Here is a 15,443-nt window from a genome sequence, read left to right as displayed (position 1 = left end):
ATTTATTTAATGGAAACAAACTTTGTAAACCCAATGTTCTATGCGTGAATTGTTTGTGTTAGAATCACATTGTGGGGACCTTATAGGGCATTTTGGGATTCATAAGACATATGATATGCTTGTTGAACATTTCTTTTGGCCACATTTACATAGAGACGTCGAGCGATTATGTGTTGTGTGTATTGCATGTAAGTAGGCTAAGTCTAAATCTATGCCTCATGGTCTTTATATGCCTTTACTTGTACCTCCTTTGCCTTGGACTGAAGTTTCTATGGATTTTGTGCTTGGATTGCATAGGACAAAGCGTGGTAGGGATAGTATTTTTGTTGTTGTGGACAAGTTTAGTAAGATGGCACATTTCAATGCATGCCATAAGAGTGATGATCTGTCCATGTTGCTGAATTATTTTTCGGGGAGGTTGTGAGATTGCATGGGGTGCCACGCACCATAGTCTCAGACTATGATGCCAAGTTCCTTTCTCATTTTTGGCGTGTTTTATGGAGTAAGCTAAGTACAAAGTTGTTGTACTCTACTACTTGTCATCTCCAGACGGATGGCCAGAATGAGGTAGTCAACAGAACTCTAGGTACTTTGCTTAGAGCGGTGGTTGGTAAGAATCTGAAAACCTAGGAGGATTATTTGCCTTTTATTGAATTTGCTTATAATAGGTCTATAATTTCTTCTACTGGTTATAGTCCATTTGAGCTTGTGTATGGTTTTAATCCTTTGACTGTGCTTGATTTATCACCTTTGTGTTTGAGTGAAATTGCTAACTTGGATGGTGAGAAGAAGGCTGAATTAGTCAGGGAGATGCACGCTAAGCTAAGGCTCATATAGACATGAAGAACAAAGGCTATGCTGACTGTGCCAACAAGGGAAGGAGGGAGATTGAGTTTGGGTGCACATAAGGAAGGAGAGATTCCCAAACCAAAGGAAAGGAAAGCTTGATGCCCGATGTGATGGAACTTTTTAAGTACTGGAGAGGATCAATGACAACGCCTACAAGATTGATTTACCAGGTGAGCATGGCGTGTCAGCTACCTTTAATGTTTCTAACCTTTATCCATTTGCTAATGATTCAGATTTGAGGACAAATCTTTTTAAGGAGGGAGGGAATGATACGGATCAAGGAAGCAAGGTGAAGGATCCTTTATCTCTACCAATTGGGCCAATCACAAGAGCTCATGCAACTAAGCTACAAATAGCCTTGCATGCATTTGTTCAAGAACAAGTCACATTGGAGCTACAAGATCATAACATTGCAAAATGTGGGATTGAACTTGAAGAAGCACCTAAGCTTATTGTGGTGCTTTAGGCGTGTAAAGAGGCTGTCCATTGATCCATTGTACATATTTTATACTTAGGCAAATTTAGAAGAATGTTCTTTCATTATAAGCTTAAGTATGGGGCGTGTAAGGCTTGTGGGCCCATCTATCTTATTTTGTTTAGTTTGTTTTATAGTGGGCCTAATTGTTTAATGTAAGGCTGGTTGAACTTACATCCCAAAGTTGGACCGGCCCTAGATTAGTTAATATTTAAGTTAGACTGTTTTAATTAGTTAGCTTAGGCTTTGTATTTAATTAAGCCCATATGGGCCATATTGGGTTAGGCCTAGGTTAGTTTAATTAAAGGCTAATTAGGTTTAGGTTTTGAAGATACTTATATTGGTTTTGTAAAAGCTGCATGGCAGCCAAGATTTAATCAATCAAAAACGTGATTTTTTTTCTTTCTTTCAAAGAAAGCGTGTTCTTCATTGGATGAACGCAAACCAACTTCCATTAGCAATTAGGATTGTGAGTTCTACAAGATTAATTGCACCAAGAATTTCAGAATTGTTTTCAAGAGTAGTTGAAGGTAAGTTTCTGATTCTTGTTTTAAATTCCTTGCTCTCTTCAAGAGTACTTGGGGGTTCAGGGATTGACGGGTACTTCCGTGATTGCATGCTTTCCGCTAGATTCTCCTTGTTAATTTGCAAGAGTACTTGATAATTAGCTAGGGTCACATTACGCCAATTAGTGTCAGCGATAGGTCGAGTCTTACTACTCTAATTAGAGCAAGTAAAGTACATGTCGTCTTGACATGAGATATCGTCTTTACCGTCTTGGTCTCCTTCACCAAAATTTAATTATACCTATTTTGGTAAGCCCTTCGAATTTTGATTCCGTAAGTTATAAGGATGTGATTGATCATTATCTGGTGGCAGACTTTGATTATCTGGTTGTGCATCAACCTTTGGTTGTTGGTTGGCTATCACTTGAATGAGTTTTTTCAGAATTCTTATAAAGTTATTCAATGTCAATGCTACTTGAGGATCTCAATTTTCTACGAGGGTCGAGTTGCTAGTATTGTTTCATGTTTGGTTGGTTCCATTATTGTTGACAAGGGTGGCGCTGCTACTATCGCTATTATTAACTTGAACTTCATTGACAACTGGATTTAGATCGTCATTGTCGTTTGAAAAAGATATGCTAAGAACAAATTAGGAATGAATGAAAAATCCAGTCATGTTCCACACTTATTGTACCAATTGGTAGGATACAGAAGAACCTGGTGATTCCTCTTTAATTCCTATTGATCCTGATCCTAGTCCTGATTCTAATTCTTGATCTTGATATTCCTATTTCTCTTAGAAAATAAATTAGAATATGTACTAAAGATCCCATCTCCCACTTTATTTCCTACGAAGCTTTGCCTCCTTCTTAAGAACCTTTGATTTGTTTGTTTCTTCTGTACTGTACCATAGGATTGGCAAAAGGCATCATATGATCCAAATTGGAAGGTTGTAACGGTTGAGGAAATGAGAGTATTGAAAAAAATAAAAGATATAGCATCTTGTACTTCCTTCACCAAGAAAGAAACCAGCTGGATGTAAATAGGTGTTCACAGTTAAGCATAGGTTAAATGGTTCAATTAAAAGGTATAAAGCTAGATTGATAGCCAAAGGGTTCAATCAGACCTATCGAGTTGATTATCAAAAATCTTTGACCATACGACAAAGATGAAAACAATCAAAATATTATTATCTTGTGTAGTCAACCTTGATTCACAGTAGTTTAATATTAAGAATGCTTTTCTATATGGTGACTTTAAAAAAAGAAGTATATATGGAGATCCCTCCTGAGTTTGATGATGACAATACTAGAAGAAAAGTTTGCAAGTTGAAGAACTCACTATATGGACTAAAGCATCCACCAAGAGCATGGTTTGAAAGGTTTAACAAAGTCGTGATTTCTTTTGGATACATTCAGAGCAGTGCTGATCATACCTTAGTCATTAAACATTGTAGAGGTAAGATCACATTTTTTATTGTTTATGTTGATGATAATAAAAAGGAAGGTGATTGCTTAGGAAAACTTTTAGCTAGGGAGTTTGAAAATAAAGATTTGGAAAAATAAAATATTTTCTTGAGATACAAGTTGTCGAGTCTGACAAAGAAATTTTTACCTCTTACATTAGTAAACTAATTTGTTCGAATGTAAATCTGCATAATCACTTATTGAAGCTAATCATTAGCTTCAAGCTGGAGTGAGAACCCAAATGAAATTGGTAGGTATCAGAGATTGGTTGGGAGATTAATCTGTCTTGCCCATACTAGACTAGACATAAAATAAAATAAAATAAAATAATAAATAATTAAGACAATTCTTGTGTTTTTGGTATAAGAAATATCATAATTAATTATTTTTAATATTTGGTTTTCCAATTGATTTATCTTTTTATAAAAATATTAAGATTCATAATTAAAAGAATATTCTTTTTAATACTAGGCTTTCTATTTGAGCTAAAATATTCTTGATTATCCTAATTGATTTTTATATTTATATGGATATTTTTGTTTTATTTTACAAAAGGAATCAAAACTTCTAATTGAGTTAAAAGTATTTCTTCTTTCAAAATTTAGTCAAATATTACTATTTAAGTTATTTCTTCTTTCAAAATTGAGTCAAAATATTACTAAATTAAGTTTATTTCTCCTTTTTATTTTATGAAATACTAAAATTATAATTGACGTCAAATATTAATCCTTTATTGTTATAATAATAAATTACTAAGTATTTTATTATTTTTTCTAAGTTGAGTTAAAATATTTATCTTTTTTTTAATATCAGAATTTTTAATTGAGTTAAAGCATTTTTAATTTTAAAGCATATATATACACATCACATCTAAGGGATTTTCTATTTTAGTAAAAAAAATTCAGTAAATAGCCCCTCCATTTCTTCTCCCTTTTTTTTTAAAAAAAAAAAATTATTTTTAATTTATTAAATTGCTATTGGAATTTTGAATACAATTTCACAATAATGACATAATCTAATTGAGTCTACTTTTACCTACCATGGACCATCTATCTTTGATCCAACAAAAGCCATTGAAAGCTTGTACTTTTATACAGTACCACCTACCACTGAACAGGACAAAAAATAAATTAATTAAATTTGGTAAAAATACAAACTTTAGCAGTATTTCCTATTCAAGATTCAACTTCAACAAGATTTACTATTCTCTTCCTTCCATTTTAAGTATCACTTTATTATTTAAAAAATTAAAGAAATAGTATTAATTATTGTTTCAGTCTTATTTTTATCATTTGATATTTCTTCTAAGAAAAGTATTATTTTAAGAATTAACAAAAAGTAATTTAGTCAATTATAACTTTTTTAAAAAAAAAAAAATGAGTTTGTTTAATGATTATTTTATTTTTATTTAATTACCTTAAACACCCTTGCAATAAGAAAAGGGTGTAATCATTTAGTGGTGAAACTGTAATGTATCCTGAGGTCAGCTAAAATATATAACTGCCATACCACAACTACTTTCCACACTACTTTTGAGTTTCTTTGTCCATTTCAGTTTCTTTAAGGTCCCTCTCCTCTCTCTCTATCTCTCTCTCTCTCTCTCTCTATTTATTTTGCATCATAGTGTGGGTTACTGCATCTTAGCCTATATTTTCCTTTTTTGTCTAAATGAAGCTGATTGATATTTCCTCTGTGAATTATGAAAAATGAACTGGGTTTCCTGTTATTACTCTCTTTTGTGGGTAATATGGATGCAAGGCTCAGTTCTAAAATCAATGCTTCAAGAAATTCAATACCATAAATTAGTTTTCACCAGCAAATGGATGCCAATTTTGTTTTTTTGTTTTTTTCTTTCTGTTTTTAACTTTTCCAATTTCTGGAATACTTATGAGTACTTCCTTCAGCCTCTGGTGGGAGCATATAATGTGTTTTGATTGGTAAATTGAATGCAACCATTTTTTGCTTTTCAAGTACTTTCTGTAGAAATGATTGGTGTTGAATGTGAAAGTTCTTGAGTTTTGCCTCAAATTTATAGAGATGATTTCTCTTTAACTTGTTAGTTTCTCTATATACACTTGTGTAGACTTGCTTTAACAATGGTAATCTTTTTGTGATGCTGATAAGTTATTGGCTGGACCATAAATTTTAGTCCCAAATTTCATTCCTCTTGCTTTTTGCTATTCTTTATTTGTAATGTGAGAATTCCTCCCAATTTAGAGCAGCTTTTGTAGAGATGTTCAAGGAAATTACAGTAGTGTTGTTGATTGTGATGCTGGCATGGGCATATCAGGCCATCTATCCGCCGCCTCCCAAAATTTGTGGCAGCCCAGGTGGCCCTCCCATTACAGCTCCCAGAATAAAGCTGCGGGATGGTAGGCATTTGGCCTACAAGGAGCATGGTGTATCTAGAGAAACTGCCAAACATAAGATCATATATGTTCATGGCTTTGGCTCCACTAAAGATGATGCTGCTATCATATCAAACCTCTCTCGGGTAATTCACCTTCTATTTTAAGTTAATACTTGTGCTAACTCTAAATTACTTTTTATTAGTTTCTTTCCATTTTATGTTTATTTTCAGGAAGTCATTGAGGAGCTAGGCGTGTATGTCGTGTCGTTTGACCGGCCAGGTTATGGAGAAAGTGATCCAGATTCAAAGCGAACTCCAAAGAGTTTGCCTCTTGATATAGAGGAGCTTGCTGATCATTTAGGTCTGGGATCAAAATTCTATGTAATTGGATTTTCCATGGGAGGCCAGGTTGTTTGGGGCTGCCTCAAGTACATTCCTCATAGGTAAGATTTTTCCTTGCTATTATCAAATCGAGCTCGGGAGCTTTTCCCTCCTCTTGTTCAGAACTTGGGACATATTGTGAATGGAATAGAATAGTTTCTGGAATTTATTCGAGTAAAAGAAAGCATAGGATGCTGCAAAATTGAATTATGAAGTTATTTTATTACTTGAGTGTTATGGGTGGATTCTGTTTTGAGTCTGAAAGTTGATTGAGCTTCATGAATGTTAAGACTATGACAAAGGCTGCACTTTTATGACAATTAACGAATAATTTTACTGGAATGTTTATCTTTTTCAGTTGCTTTCTGATAGTCTGGACAATGGTGCTTTTTGCAGCATCTCATCTGTTTTAGTTTGATGTTATAAATTTTAAAATGGGTTTTCCGGGCGCTTACAGACTAGCAGGAGCCACACTGCTTGCTCCGGTTGTCAACTACTGGTGGCCTGGCTTTCCTGGCAACTTGTCTAAAAAAGCCTACTACGAACAGCTGCTACAAGACCAATGGACATTACGCGTTGCTCACTATACTCCATGTCTAACGTACTGGTGGAATACACAGAAATGGTTTCCTGCATCAGCTGTTGCAGCTGGAAAGCCTGAAGTTTTCTCTCCACAGGATCACCAACTCCTTCCTATGTTTCTCGGGAATCAAAAGTCCAAGGTGCTTAATTTTCAATGCCATTTCAAATCGTATATATCTACGCGCACGCTCAAACATACACGACATCCGCGTGCACGTGATGGTATTCTTTGAATGTTCTATATTGCCACTTATCATGTCTTATTTTTCTTGCAGCCACAGATAACACAGCAAGGAGAATTTGAAAGCTTACATCGTGACTTAATGGTTGGATTTGGGAAATGGGAATTTGATCCAATGGATCTTGAAAATCCTTTTCCTAAAAATGAAGGCTCGGTTCATCTATGGCATGGAGATGAAGACAGGATGGTGCCAGCTAGCTTACAGCGTTATATTGCCCAAAAACTTTCATGGATTCACTACCATGAGATCCCTGGTTCAGGACACATGTTCCCTTATATTCCTGAGTCGAGTGAAGCTATTTTGAAAACTCTTTTACTGGGCGAAAAGTAGTGAAGTGGCCTTGTTCTTGGTTTTAGTACTCTTGTACCTTAATTTATGTTGAACAAGTTATTGAGACTCTTTGCAAGGGAACTTAGTTTTGATGCTAATTTTAAACTAATATGATTTTTGTGTTTCGCAAGTTTAGAACTGAGGAACTGCTTCTGCAACTACAAAAATGCATTCCATTAGCGCAAAATATAGCAGAATTTAGGTGTTTACAAGTGAAATGCCTCTGGTTTTATTGGAGATTACCACCATGTTATGCGTGCACACTTATATTAGGCAGAAATCAGTGGCAGGATTGGTGGATTTTTACCTACAGAGCTCGTTTGATCTGCTTTTAATGGAGTAGGAAAGTGAACATAGATCGTCTCAAGTTCGAGAAAATCATATTTCATGTCTACTTTTAAATAACTAAATAGAATTTGTTGTTAAATAAGAACAATGTGCGTATATGTATATACAAACCAATGATAAAAATTAAAAATAGAAAACTTAGAAATATAGAAAAAGGTTATTCAAATCCAGCCAAAGATACTTGGAAAAAAAAAATGAAGTTTTTTCAACGAGTATGTAAACCCTAAATGGACTAAGAAGCAAAAATAGTAATAACAATAGTAATAATAAAATAAATTACAAATACAAGAAAAAAAGATCTGAAATCTGCGAACTAGCCATCAAAAGTTGCAGAAAATTACTTCTCTGTAGCTTATATTACTGAAAACAATCATAAAAATGTCATACCTATAGGTTCACAGATATGTTTACCTAGGTACAGCAAGACAATAGACGTGCAAGAAAAAGGCATTTGATGCCACTTTTACTTAGGCAGACCAGTTTCGGGATTGAGAAGAGCATGACTTTCGTCGGAGAGCAAAACAGGACCCCTGCCAGGTCTTGTGCAGATGAAATAACTAACATCTCCTTTGTATCTTGAGGCATCCTTAATTTCTGGAGGTGGTGGCAATGCTTCCACATCCTTTATCTCTTGAATCCCAGCATCTTTTAGTATTGACTTATCACCAATAACATAACTGGAAAAATAAAAAGACATTATCAGAAAACTCATCTAATGAGGTTCTCTAAATGATCGGCCTCTCATCAGAATCCTTCTGTTATATATTCCACTAAGACACAATGTAGATTTTTCCCAAATTCCACTAAGAAACAATGTAGATTGTTCCCAAATTCCACTAAGAAACAATATATACCGTGCCCTTAGCATCAAAAGTAGGTGTACCTGTTTAAATCAGTATCAGAATTTGGAGGGAAAAAGAAAAGCAACTTCTGCAGCAACTGGGCAGCAGTCTTTCTATTTTGTGCAATTAGAACAGCATTAGGCCCAGCATCAAATGTATATGCCACCTGTCAATTTGATCACCATTAGATCACTTGGAACATGATGGTTAATCAGTGACTCTAAATGACTACATCATCTATGTTGTTTGTGCTTTCTATAAAAGAAATGAATTAACTAAGCGGGAAAAAAAAAGAAGAAAGTGATGTCAGTTCAGAATCTATATGATGGGCTTGTTGAGAGGCCTCAACCCAACCAGAATGTTCGACATTCAGGGTTTTTTTTGTCATGCAGGTGTTAACATAATCTTTTGACCGTAACAGCAATTAATAATTTAGAACAACACATACCACAAGTGAGAAGCAGCTTCGGCTATGGGCACTCTGAAAGCACATCATAGGTTTCAAAAGCCCAAAACCAACTAAAAATTATCAAGTCACCAGTAGCATGGAACATGCCCCCTCTTAAGGAGGTATCCAACATCAGTAGATGTCAGATAATTTGCTTCGAACAAAATGAAAATGCCAACAGTAATTGAGCCCACTCATACTTCCTAATTGATTTCTTAAACTGATTCATTTCCTCAAATGATTTTGGACACACACACACACACACACAACGGAAAAAAAAAAACTGTGTTTTCCAGAAAGTAGCACGATTCTTGTGCAAAAGAAAAAAAGTGAATTATATATTGACTTCTATAATGTAAGTTTGCAATTATTATGTTCTTATAGTACTTCTAATATCAAGAATGATGTATAGAGAATGTGGAATGGATAACTAGTGGGAACATTTATGTCTTAAAATTGATTCTCCCAGTCAATGAAGACAAGCTCTATCAGGTTATTACTTTACACCATAGTAACTGAACCATTTGGCATTGTGTTCCCTCATTACAGCTTTCAAAGAAATGAGGCAGGTCAAATGTTAGTAATCATTGGAAGCAATTTGAAAAACCACTATCATTTTATCAAGAATAACAACCATATGTATGTCAAGTTTAAAGAAGAAAATTATCACCAAAGGCTGCATATTGAGTAATGATTATAACTGTATCAAATGCTGTTTTTGAACTTCTAATATTTGTTTTCAAGTTCATAATTTAGTTCTAGATTGTGTCGTATCCACCCCAAATAAGAATGTAAAAGTAAACCTACCTGAGGTGTTCCCTCACAGCAATTCCATTTCTCAATGCAGCTTATTATCCTGAAACATAAACAATGATAAAAAATAAAGTGTACAGAGTGATACCTCAATCAATACATTCCATAATTTACATAGCCTAGAGCCCATGTAAGATAAAAACTGGAAATAAGACTCACCTGTGGGATGTATCATTCATGTAGAAAATAGGGGGGGATGTATCTAAGCAGACAGCGTGGAACTGATTACTATCAGCACAGGTTAATTGTGCAAAAGATGCAAAATCACGGTTCTTTATGGCCTCTTCCATTTTTATAATGCGTTTTGGTACAACCTCCTATTGAATTCAAGGAAGAAAGCATGTCAAATTTATATCAAATTCTTAACACACCAGATTAGCTAAAGAATGACTGTAATTTGAGAACAACCACCATCAAGGAAAAGAAGTACATGAAATTTCAGTAGGAAAAGAAAAATCTGAAGAAAAAAATGGAATCCAAGTAAAAGAAATTATGCAAATCAGAAAACATGCCTTTCATATTGAAAAGATCCAGTATACAAGTCCAACCCTATATAGAGAGAGAGAGACAGAGAGAGAGAGAGGGAGAACCTCTTAGAAAAAGCAGCTGCCAAAAATTAAAATTAAGGGAAATTAAGAAGCACCTTAGCTCTGTGTTGCAAAAGCAGGCTAGTTTCAACAGTCTCACGCATTCCTGTGGTACTACTTGTTTCTTTCTGCCGTGAACTTACCTAGAAAATGAAATTAAGAATGAGATTACAAGAACCTTATGCATAGAAAAGTAAAATTGATAAACGGGAAAATGGAATGGTAACTGCTAGTCCTCTATAGCATGATGTGATTACTGAGTACCATGGCCTCATACCAAAAATTGCTGAGCACGCTTTCTTATATCAGAAATTAAGCTCACAGAGGACTAAAACCTTGTCCCAAAGACAAAAATCAGCATTCTCACAATCATTGCATCAAAAGTTGATGCACTAAAATCAACTGTAGATCACACTTAAGATAGTTAGAAATCATAATTCGCAGCTCAAAGTATAAACAGATCATAATAAGTAAATCCCTGAAGAATATTACGTCCCAGATCAGACTTAGATGATAGAATCTTCCAGGACAAGGTATTAAGCATTTATTGTGCGAGTTTCAGAGAGAAGCTTTTCCAGGATATCAAAATTAGGAGAAAAATCACTACTGTTATCTGAAAATCTATATAAGAAATTCTTAATTCACCCCTGACCTAATCCACCATAAGGTTGATAAACAACTATATTTCATCTGCGTGTCATGTCTGTACTCAATAAGCTAAGATATTTAAAATAATCTTTACTCTTTAGCCAACTTGTTTCGATATTTACAATGCCTGCAAAGCAGGCATTTGTGCAAAATGATACACATATAGATCCACATTAAACTTACAACAACTAAGCCTTAATCCCAAACTAATTGGACTCAGCTACATGAATTCTTTTGTCTCCATTCTGCTCTGTTCATAGCTAAATTGGCACTGATTTCAAGAGACAATAGATCTTTTGCGACAACTTCCTTCAATGTGTTTCTAGGAATGAGAATGAAATTAAGAAGCTAAAACTGGTACAATTATGCTATGGATATAGATGACATGGGAATGTAGTCATGAAATAAGTAAATAAAATAAATATCAAGCATATGAAAAAATCAATTACATGAAAACATACTTCCAGATGCAAATGTCAAAATAGATTCAAACTTCATTATGATAATACTCACCATAGAAGAGGAGAAAAATAACTGAGCCAAAACCAGCAAAAAGAAATTTTAAGAAATACCAGGTCCACATAATTCCAGAATTACTTAATACTGGAGGGGACAGGCAACCAGCAAACTTATTGGAACAGGAAACTGCTAATAAGAAAAAGAAGCATACCACAGCAATAATAATAACAAGATCATCCCAGTGCTTGTCATCAACAACTTGAACAGCACGACTGTCACTTCCATCTTCAACCTTGAGCATTCAAAATAAAAATAACATTTAACTTATCAAAATGGCCAAACACCTTCTAAACAGAAGCCACAAAAATGAATCTCAAAATAAATCTTACTTTGCCCATGTTCCATTTCACAAAACCACCAAACAAACTGCGACAAGCACTGCCTGAACCTTGCCTAAGAAAGAAAGTCTACGAATATCAAATGTCTGATTCCATCTTATACGAGCATTTCCAACATATTTAAGTATAAATTTTATAGCTGAACTATAAACTGGAGATAGCAGTAAATATAAAATTTCCAATAAATTAATTAAGTATAGAGTCTCTGACGATGAAAAAATGTAATGCCAGCTACAAAAAAAATAAAAAAAATAATTAAATGTCAGAAATGATGCACGCACCAGGCAATTCAGATCATAAACAAAAAGGCACACATCATGCAAACCAAATCAAGCAACAACTTGAAAATGCAAAGAAGTGCCAACTAGAAGTTGCCATTGCAAACATTGTGGAAAAAAGCACTAGGGATAGCAGGCATAAATCACATGCATGAATAAGATTCCACAGAAGAAAGTCAACTACGCTAGTTAAAATAGAGGCATGGCGGGGAAAAAAACCATTGAAACCAAGCATTAAACAGCTTGAAAGTGAAAAAAACATGTCAGCCATAGAGGATATACCTTGCAATAGCAGAGAGCTCACCATTATCTTCTTTAGCATTCATAAGCTTTGCTAGGGCAAACACTGCATTAAAACATATCCACATGTTCAATACCATTTCTCCAGTCCAATAAAAGATGAATAAAAGATAGAGTTCAGAACATGCAAAGCTAAAAATCAACAGAGGTTTTTCAAAGAAGGATAGTGCATGGTTAGACATATAAAATGCTGACTCTAGTTTAATTGGTGTAGTTATGTATAAGTAAACAATTATTCACTATAACCTAGCATATTTTTGCAAGAAATAACAGATACTTCTGGTTCAGGTTGACAATGGGCAGATTCATATAAACTCATTCAATTACGTCGAGCAGATTTTAATTCTACAAGGCCAAATGCAATCATATGAACTACAGTGCCTTTATACACATATATCAACTATGATCACCATGCCAAGTGGGGCCATCCAAATGGGATTAAAATAGTTTGTCTATTACTTAACCATGCAAATTAACCAAAGAAATGCTTAGCATCAAAGTGTAGAAATAAGCCAACTCATACTCAGTATCAGATAATTATCAGTCATATCTGCTCCAGAAGCACCTCGATTCTTGACCACTTAAAAATGCATGCAGCAGATTTTTATGACTGCAGTGGCATAAGCAAAAATTATGAAGAGAGACAAATAAAAGAAATAACATGTAAAACAGGTTGGTCACATCAATTTCTGTTTGAAAACTGAATCGAGACCCCATTAAGTTATCATTCAGAAATACAAACCTTACAACTGCTATCTGTTAAGTTAGACTTATATGTGCATGGGCAGAATGCTAAGCCTATCAGGAAATATTCAATAATGCAATCTATGTAAATTCTATTTACATTCTACTCTTCATCCTCAATAAAGCTGAATGAGAGAATCAAGCACATTTTAATCATCAAGAACCAGATATATTATCACAACAGTTTCTCACACTCAAAGAGGAGTCCTGCTAACACACACAAAGCTACCAAAGATATATTTCAAACTATAGGCTTGTCAATCACGCACAAGGAGAAAAGAACAAATGCACAAGAAAGATGGAGCAAAACGTCTTTACCAAGACAAGCAAAACCAGCTGCTGAAGAAGCCAGTCCAGCAGCAGTAGGGAAATTGTTATATGATGCCATATGCACGTGTAATTTATCCCAATCCTTCTTTACAATCTTGATACCCTTTTCTTTATCCTCAACATCACAGGCTCGAGCACGAATTTCTCTTAAACAACTCTGGAACCTGCCTCCAGAAAGGGAAATCTCCTACACTAACCAGCAAAATAAAAAAAAGCCATGAATCAACAAAAAGGTATAAGAAATTAAGTGTGCAATTAACCAAGTAACCAGCTTCGCCTTTTTTTCCTAACAAAAAAAAAAAAAAAATCACTTTAACCGCTGTTTCCTAAAACAAAAATCCTTTAACCGGTACATAACTTGTGCAAGGTTCTTCAAATAGGGCAAGTTGAGTCAGAATATTTGTGCTTAGCGAAAAAGCTAAATTAATAAATAAATCCTAGGTGTATTTGTTATTTGGTGGAAGAAACAAGAAAACTCAGATAGTACAGTGATTGTTTTTTACTCCCTTTCTTGAATTATCAAAACAATGAATTAAAAACCAATTAGAATCTGATTCAACCATGGATTCATGTTTAATCATAAGAATTCTTTGTTTTCTGATCTTTTATGAACGTCTTTCTTCCCTCAACATTTTCTCAGCAAACATTTTTCCTTCATTCCAAGTCATATCAGATTCCTCAACATTTTCTCAGCAAACATTTTTCCTTCATTCCAAGTCATATCAGATTCTGAGCACAGCAGGTAGCTATAAAATTAGGACAAGAACACCAACAGAATTCCCAAACAGGTTAAATTTAGTTAATTGCATTAATCAGGATCAAAATAATGCTTATTTTGCGGACTCAATTGACTTAGGTATTCAAATAAAGAAGATTTATACTAAGCTGTATCAGAACTATCCTAAACAAATTACCAAAAATCTGTGATTATCACCCAGGTCCCGAACGACCATTTTACGGGGAAAAAAAAAAAAACAAAAAACCACCATTCATAAAACTTTTGCCCTTTCAAGTCTTTCCTTCAAAACACCAAAAACCCAATTCAGCTGACAAGTATAAGAGAAGGTTAAAAATATACTTGAAGCTAATACCTTTCCATTAAGCCACATACGATCCTGATCAAAAGTAGGACTAACAGCAACAGTTGTAGTAGTACAAAGATGGGAAGGATCTAATGTAACACTTATACTATCATTAACAGGCAAAATAAGGGTCTCATCTCTCTTTCCCCAATACTTAATCACCGCTATATTTGTTGGCGTCTGTGCAGTAACCATCCTCACCCATTTTTCTGCCATTGCAACAACTACCCAATAATTGTCTCCTAAAAGAGAGAGATCAAAAGATTTGAAGACGGTGACCTTGAACTGTTAACTGCAAGAGTTTAGAGAGGACTTGGGGGCTTTAAATAGGAGACTGAAGACAAAAATGGTTGATGGCGAGTTAATGGGTTTGCGGGTCCAACCTGGAAATTAAGTGTTTTGGGGGGTTTTCTACGAGTTAATGGGTATTGTAGGGAGATGTCATAGTCTGGGGATTCACCGGAAATGTTTGTCCGTTTATTGAAATGAACGCCCAAAGTTAAGTTTCTTGAAATTCAACTAAAGTGGCAGAGTACCAGGTTGGTTTTTGGTATCTACCTACCTAGTATAAGGGCATAATGGCCATTTAGGGTTATATGGTCACGTTGCTCTAACCCCATTCGACAAATAGGATCAAGATCCCTCTCTTGTCTGAAACCGGATTGGTGGAGCAAACCAAACTTTAGAGTAATTAGGCTTCGAAGCTGCTTCTTTCAGTTTGCTTTACAGGCAGTAGGGGTATGCACGGACCTGCAATCCTATTTTGTATTCCGTTACTAAAACCTTCCTGAATTTTATATTCCGAGAAAAATTCTATATTAATACAATATTCTCATCCGAGAAAATTCAAGAGATATGTCTGATTCTTTAATTAAAACTGAGTCGTAACGATTCAAGTTCTATCTTTAAGATCGATTCTTTAATTAAAACTGATTCATACTAATTCAAGTTCTGTCCTATTTCGTCCGGTTCCGTTTCGGAAATC

At 34.7% G+C, this 15,443-nt stretch overlaps 2 protein-coding genes across 2 annotated transcripts; one reads left to right on the top strand and one right to left on the bottom strand.

The window, feature by feature from the left end:
* Positions 1-4,882: 4,882 nt before the first annotated feature.
* On the top strand, positions 4,883-7,290 carry LOC105636110 (uncharacterized). Its single transcript, XM_012219282.4, has 4 exons — positions 4,883-5,790; positions 5,878-6,089; positions 6,485-6,749; positions 6,885-7,290. Exons 1-4 carry the CDS (start codon positions 5,530-5,532, stop codon positions 7,179-7,181), a joined length of 1,035 nt encoding a protein of 344 aa, XP_012074672.1. The 5' UTR covers positions 4,883-5,529; the 3' UTR covers positions 7,182-7,290.
* Positions 7,291-7,856: 566 nt separating this feature from the next.
* Positions 7,857-15,156, bottom strand: LOC105636111 (diphosphomevalonate decarboxylase MVD2, peroxisomal). The gene is made up of 10 exons (XM_012219284.4): positions 14,468-15,156; positions 13,365-13,563; positions 12,285-12,348; positions 11,716-11,779; positions 11,538-11,618; positions 10,276-10,362; positions 9,792-9,949; positions 9,627-9,675; positions 8,413-8,537; positions 7,857-8,206 (listed from the first exon to the last, which is right to left on the bottom strand). The coding sequence occupies exons 1-10, from the start codon at positions 14,672-14,674 to the stop codon at positions 7,993-7,995; spliced, it is 1,248 nt and encodes a 415-aa protein (XP_012074674.1). The 5' UTR covers positions 14,675-15,156; the 3' UTR covers positions 7,857-7,992.
* Positions 15,157-15,443: the final 287 nt, after the last annotated feature.

Source organism: Jatropha curcas, chromosome 6, assembly GCF_041381405.1.
Source record: "Jatropha curcas cultivar XTBG-Jc1 chromosome 6, XTBG_Jcur_1.0, whole genome shotgun sequence".
NCBI lineage: Eukaryota > Viridiplantae > Streptophyta > Magnoliopsida > Malpighiales > Euphorbiaceae > Jatropha > Jatropha curcas.
Note: the sequence above shows the minus strand (reverse complement) of the source record. Positions and strands in the feature narration are given on the sequence as shown.

Excerpts from the sequence above, each read along its gene's own strand:
- LOC105636110 (XM_012219282.4), top strand. The coding sequence starts at position 5,530 with ATGTTCAAGGAAATTACAGTAGTGTTGTTGATTGTGATGCTGGCATGG. Across the intron at positions 5,791-5,877 it reads TCATATCAAACCTCTCTCGG|GAAGTCATTGAGGAGCTAGG; the intron begins GTAATTCACCTT and ends GTTTATTTTCAG. Across the intron at positions 6,090-6,484 it reads CTCAAGTACATTCCTCATAG|ACTAGCAGGAGCCACACTGC; the intron begins GTAAGATTTTTC and ends GGGCGCTTACAG.
- LOC105636111 (XM_012219284.4), bottom strand. The coding sequence starts at position 14,674 with ATGGCAGAAAAATGGGTGAGGATGGTTACTGCACAGACGCCAACAAAT. Across the intron at positions 12,349-13,364 it reads AGCTGGTTTTGCTTGTCTTG|TGTTTGCCCTAGCAAAGCTT; the intron begins GTAAAGACGTTT and ends GTTTTAATGCAG. Across the intron at positions 8,207-8,412 it reads TCTGATACTGATTTAAACAG|TTATGTTATTGGTGATAAGT; the intron begins GTACACCTACTT and ends TTATTTTTCCAG.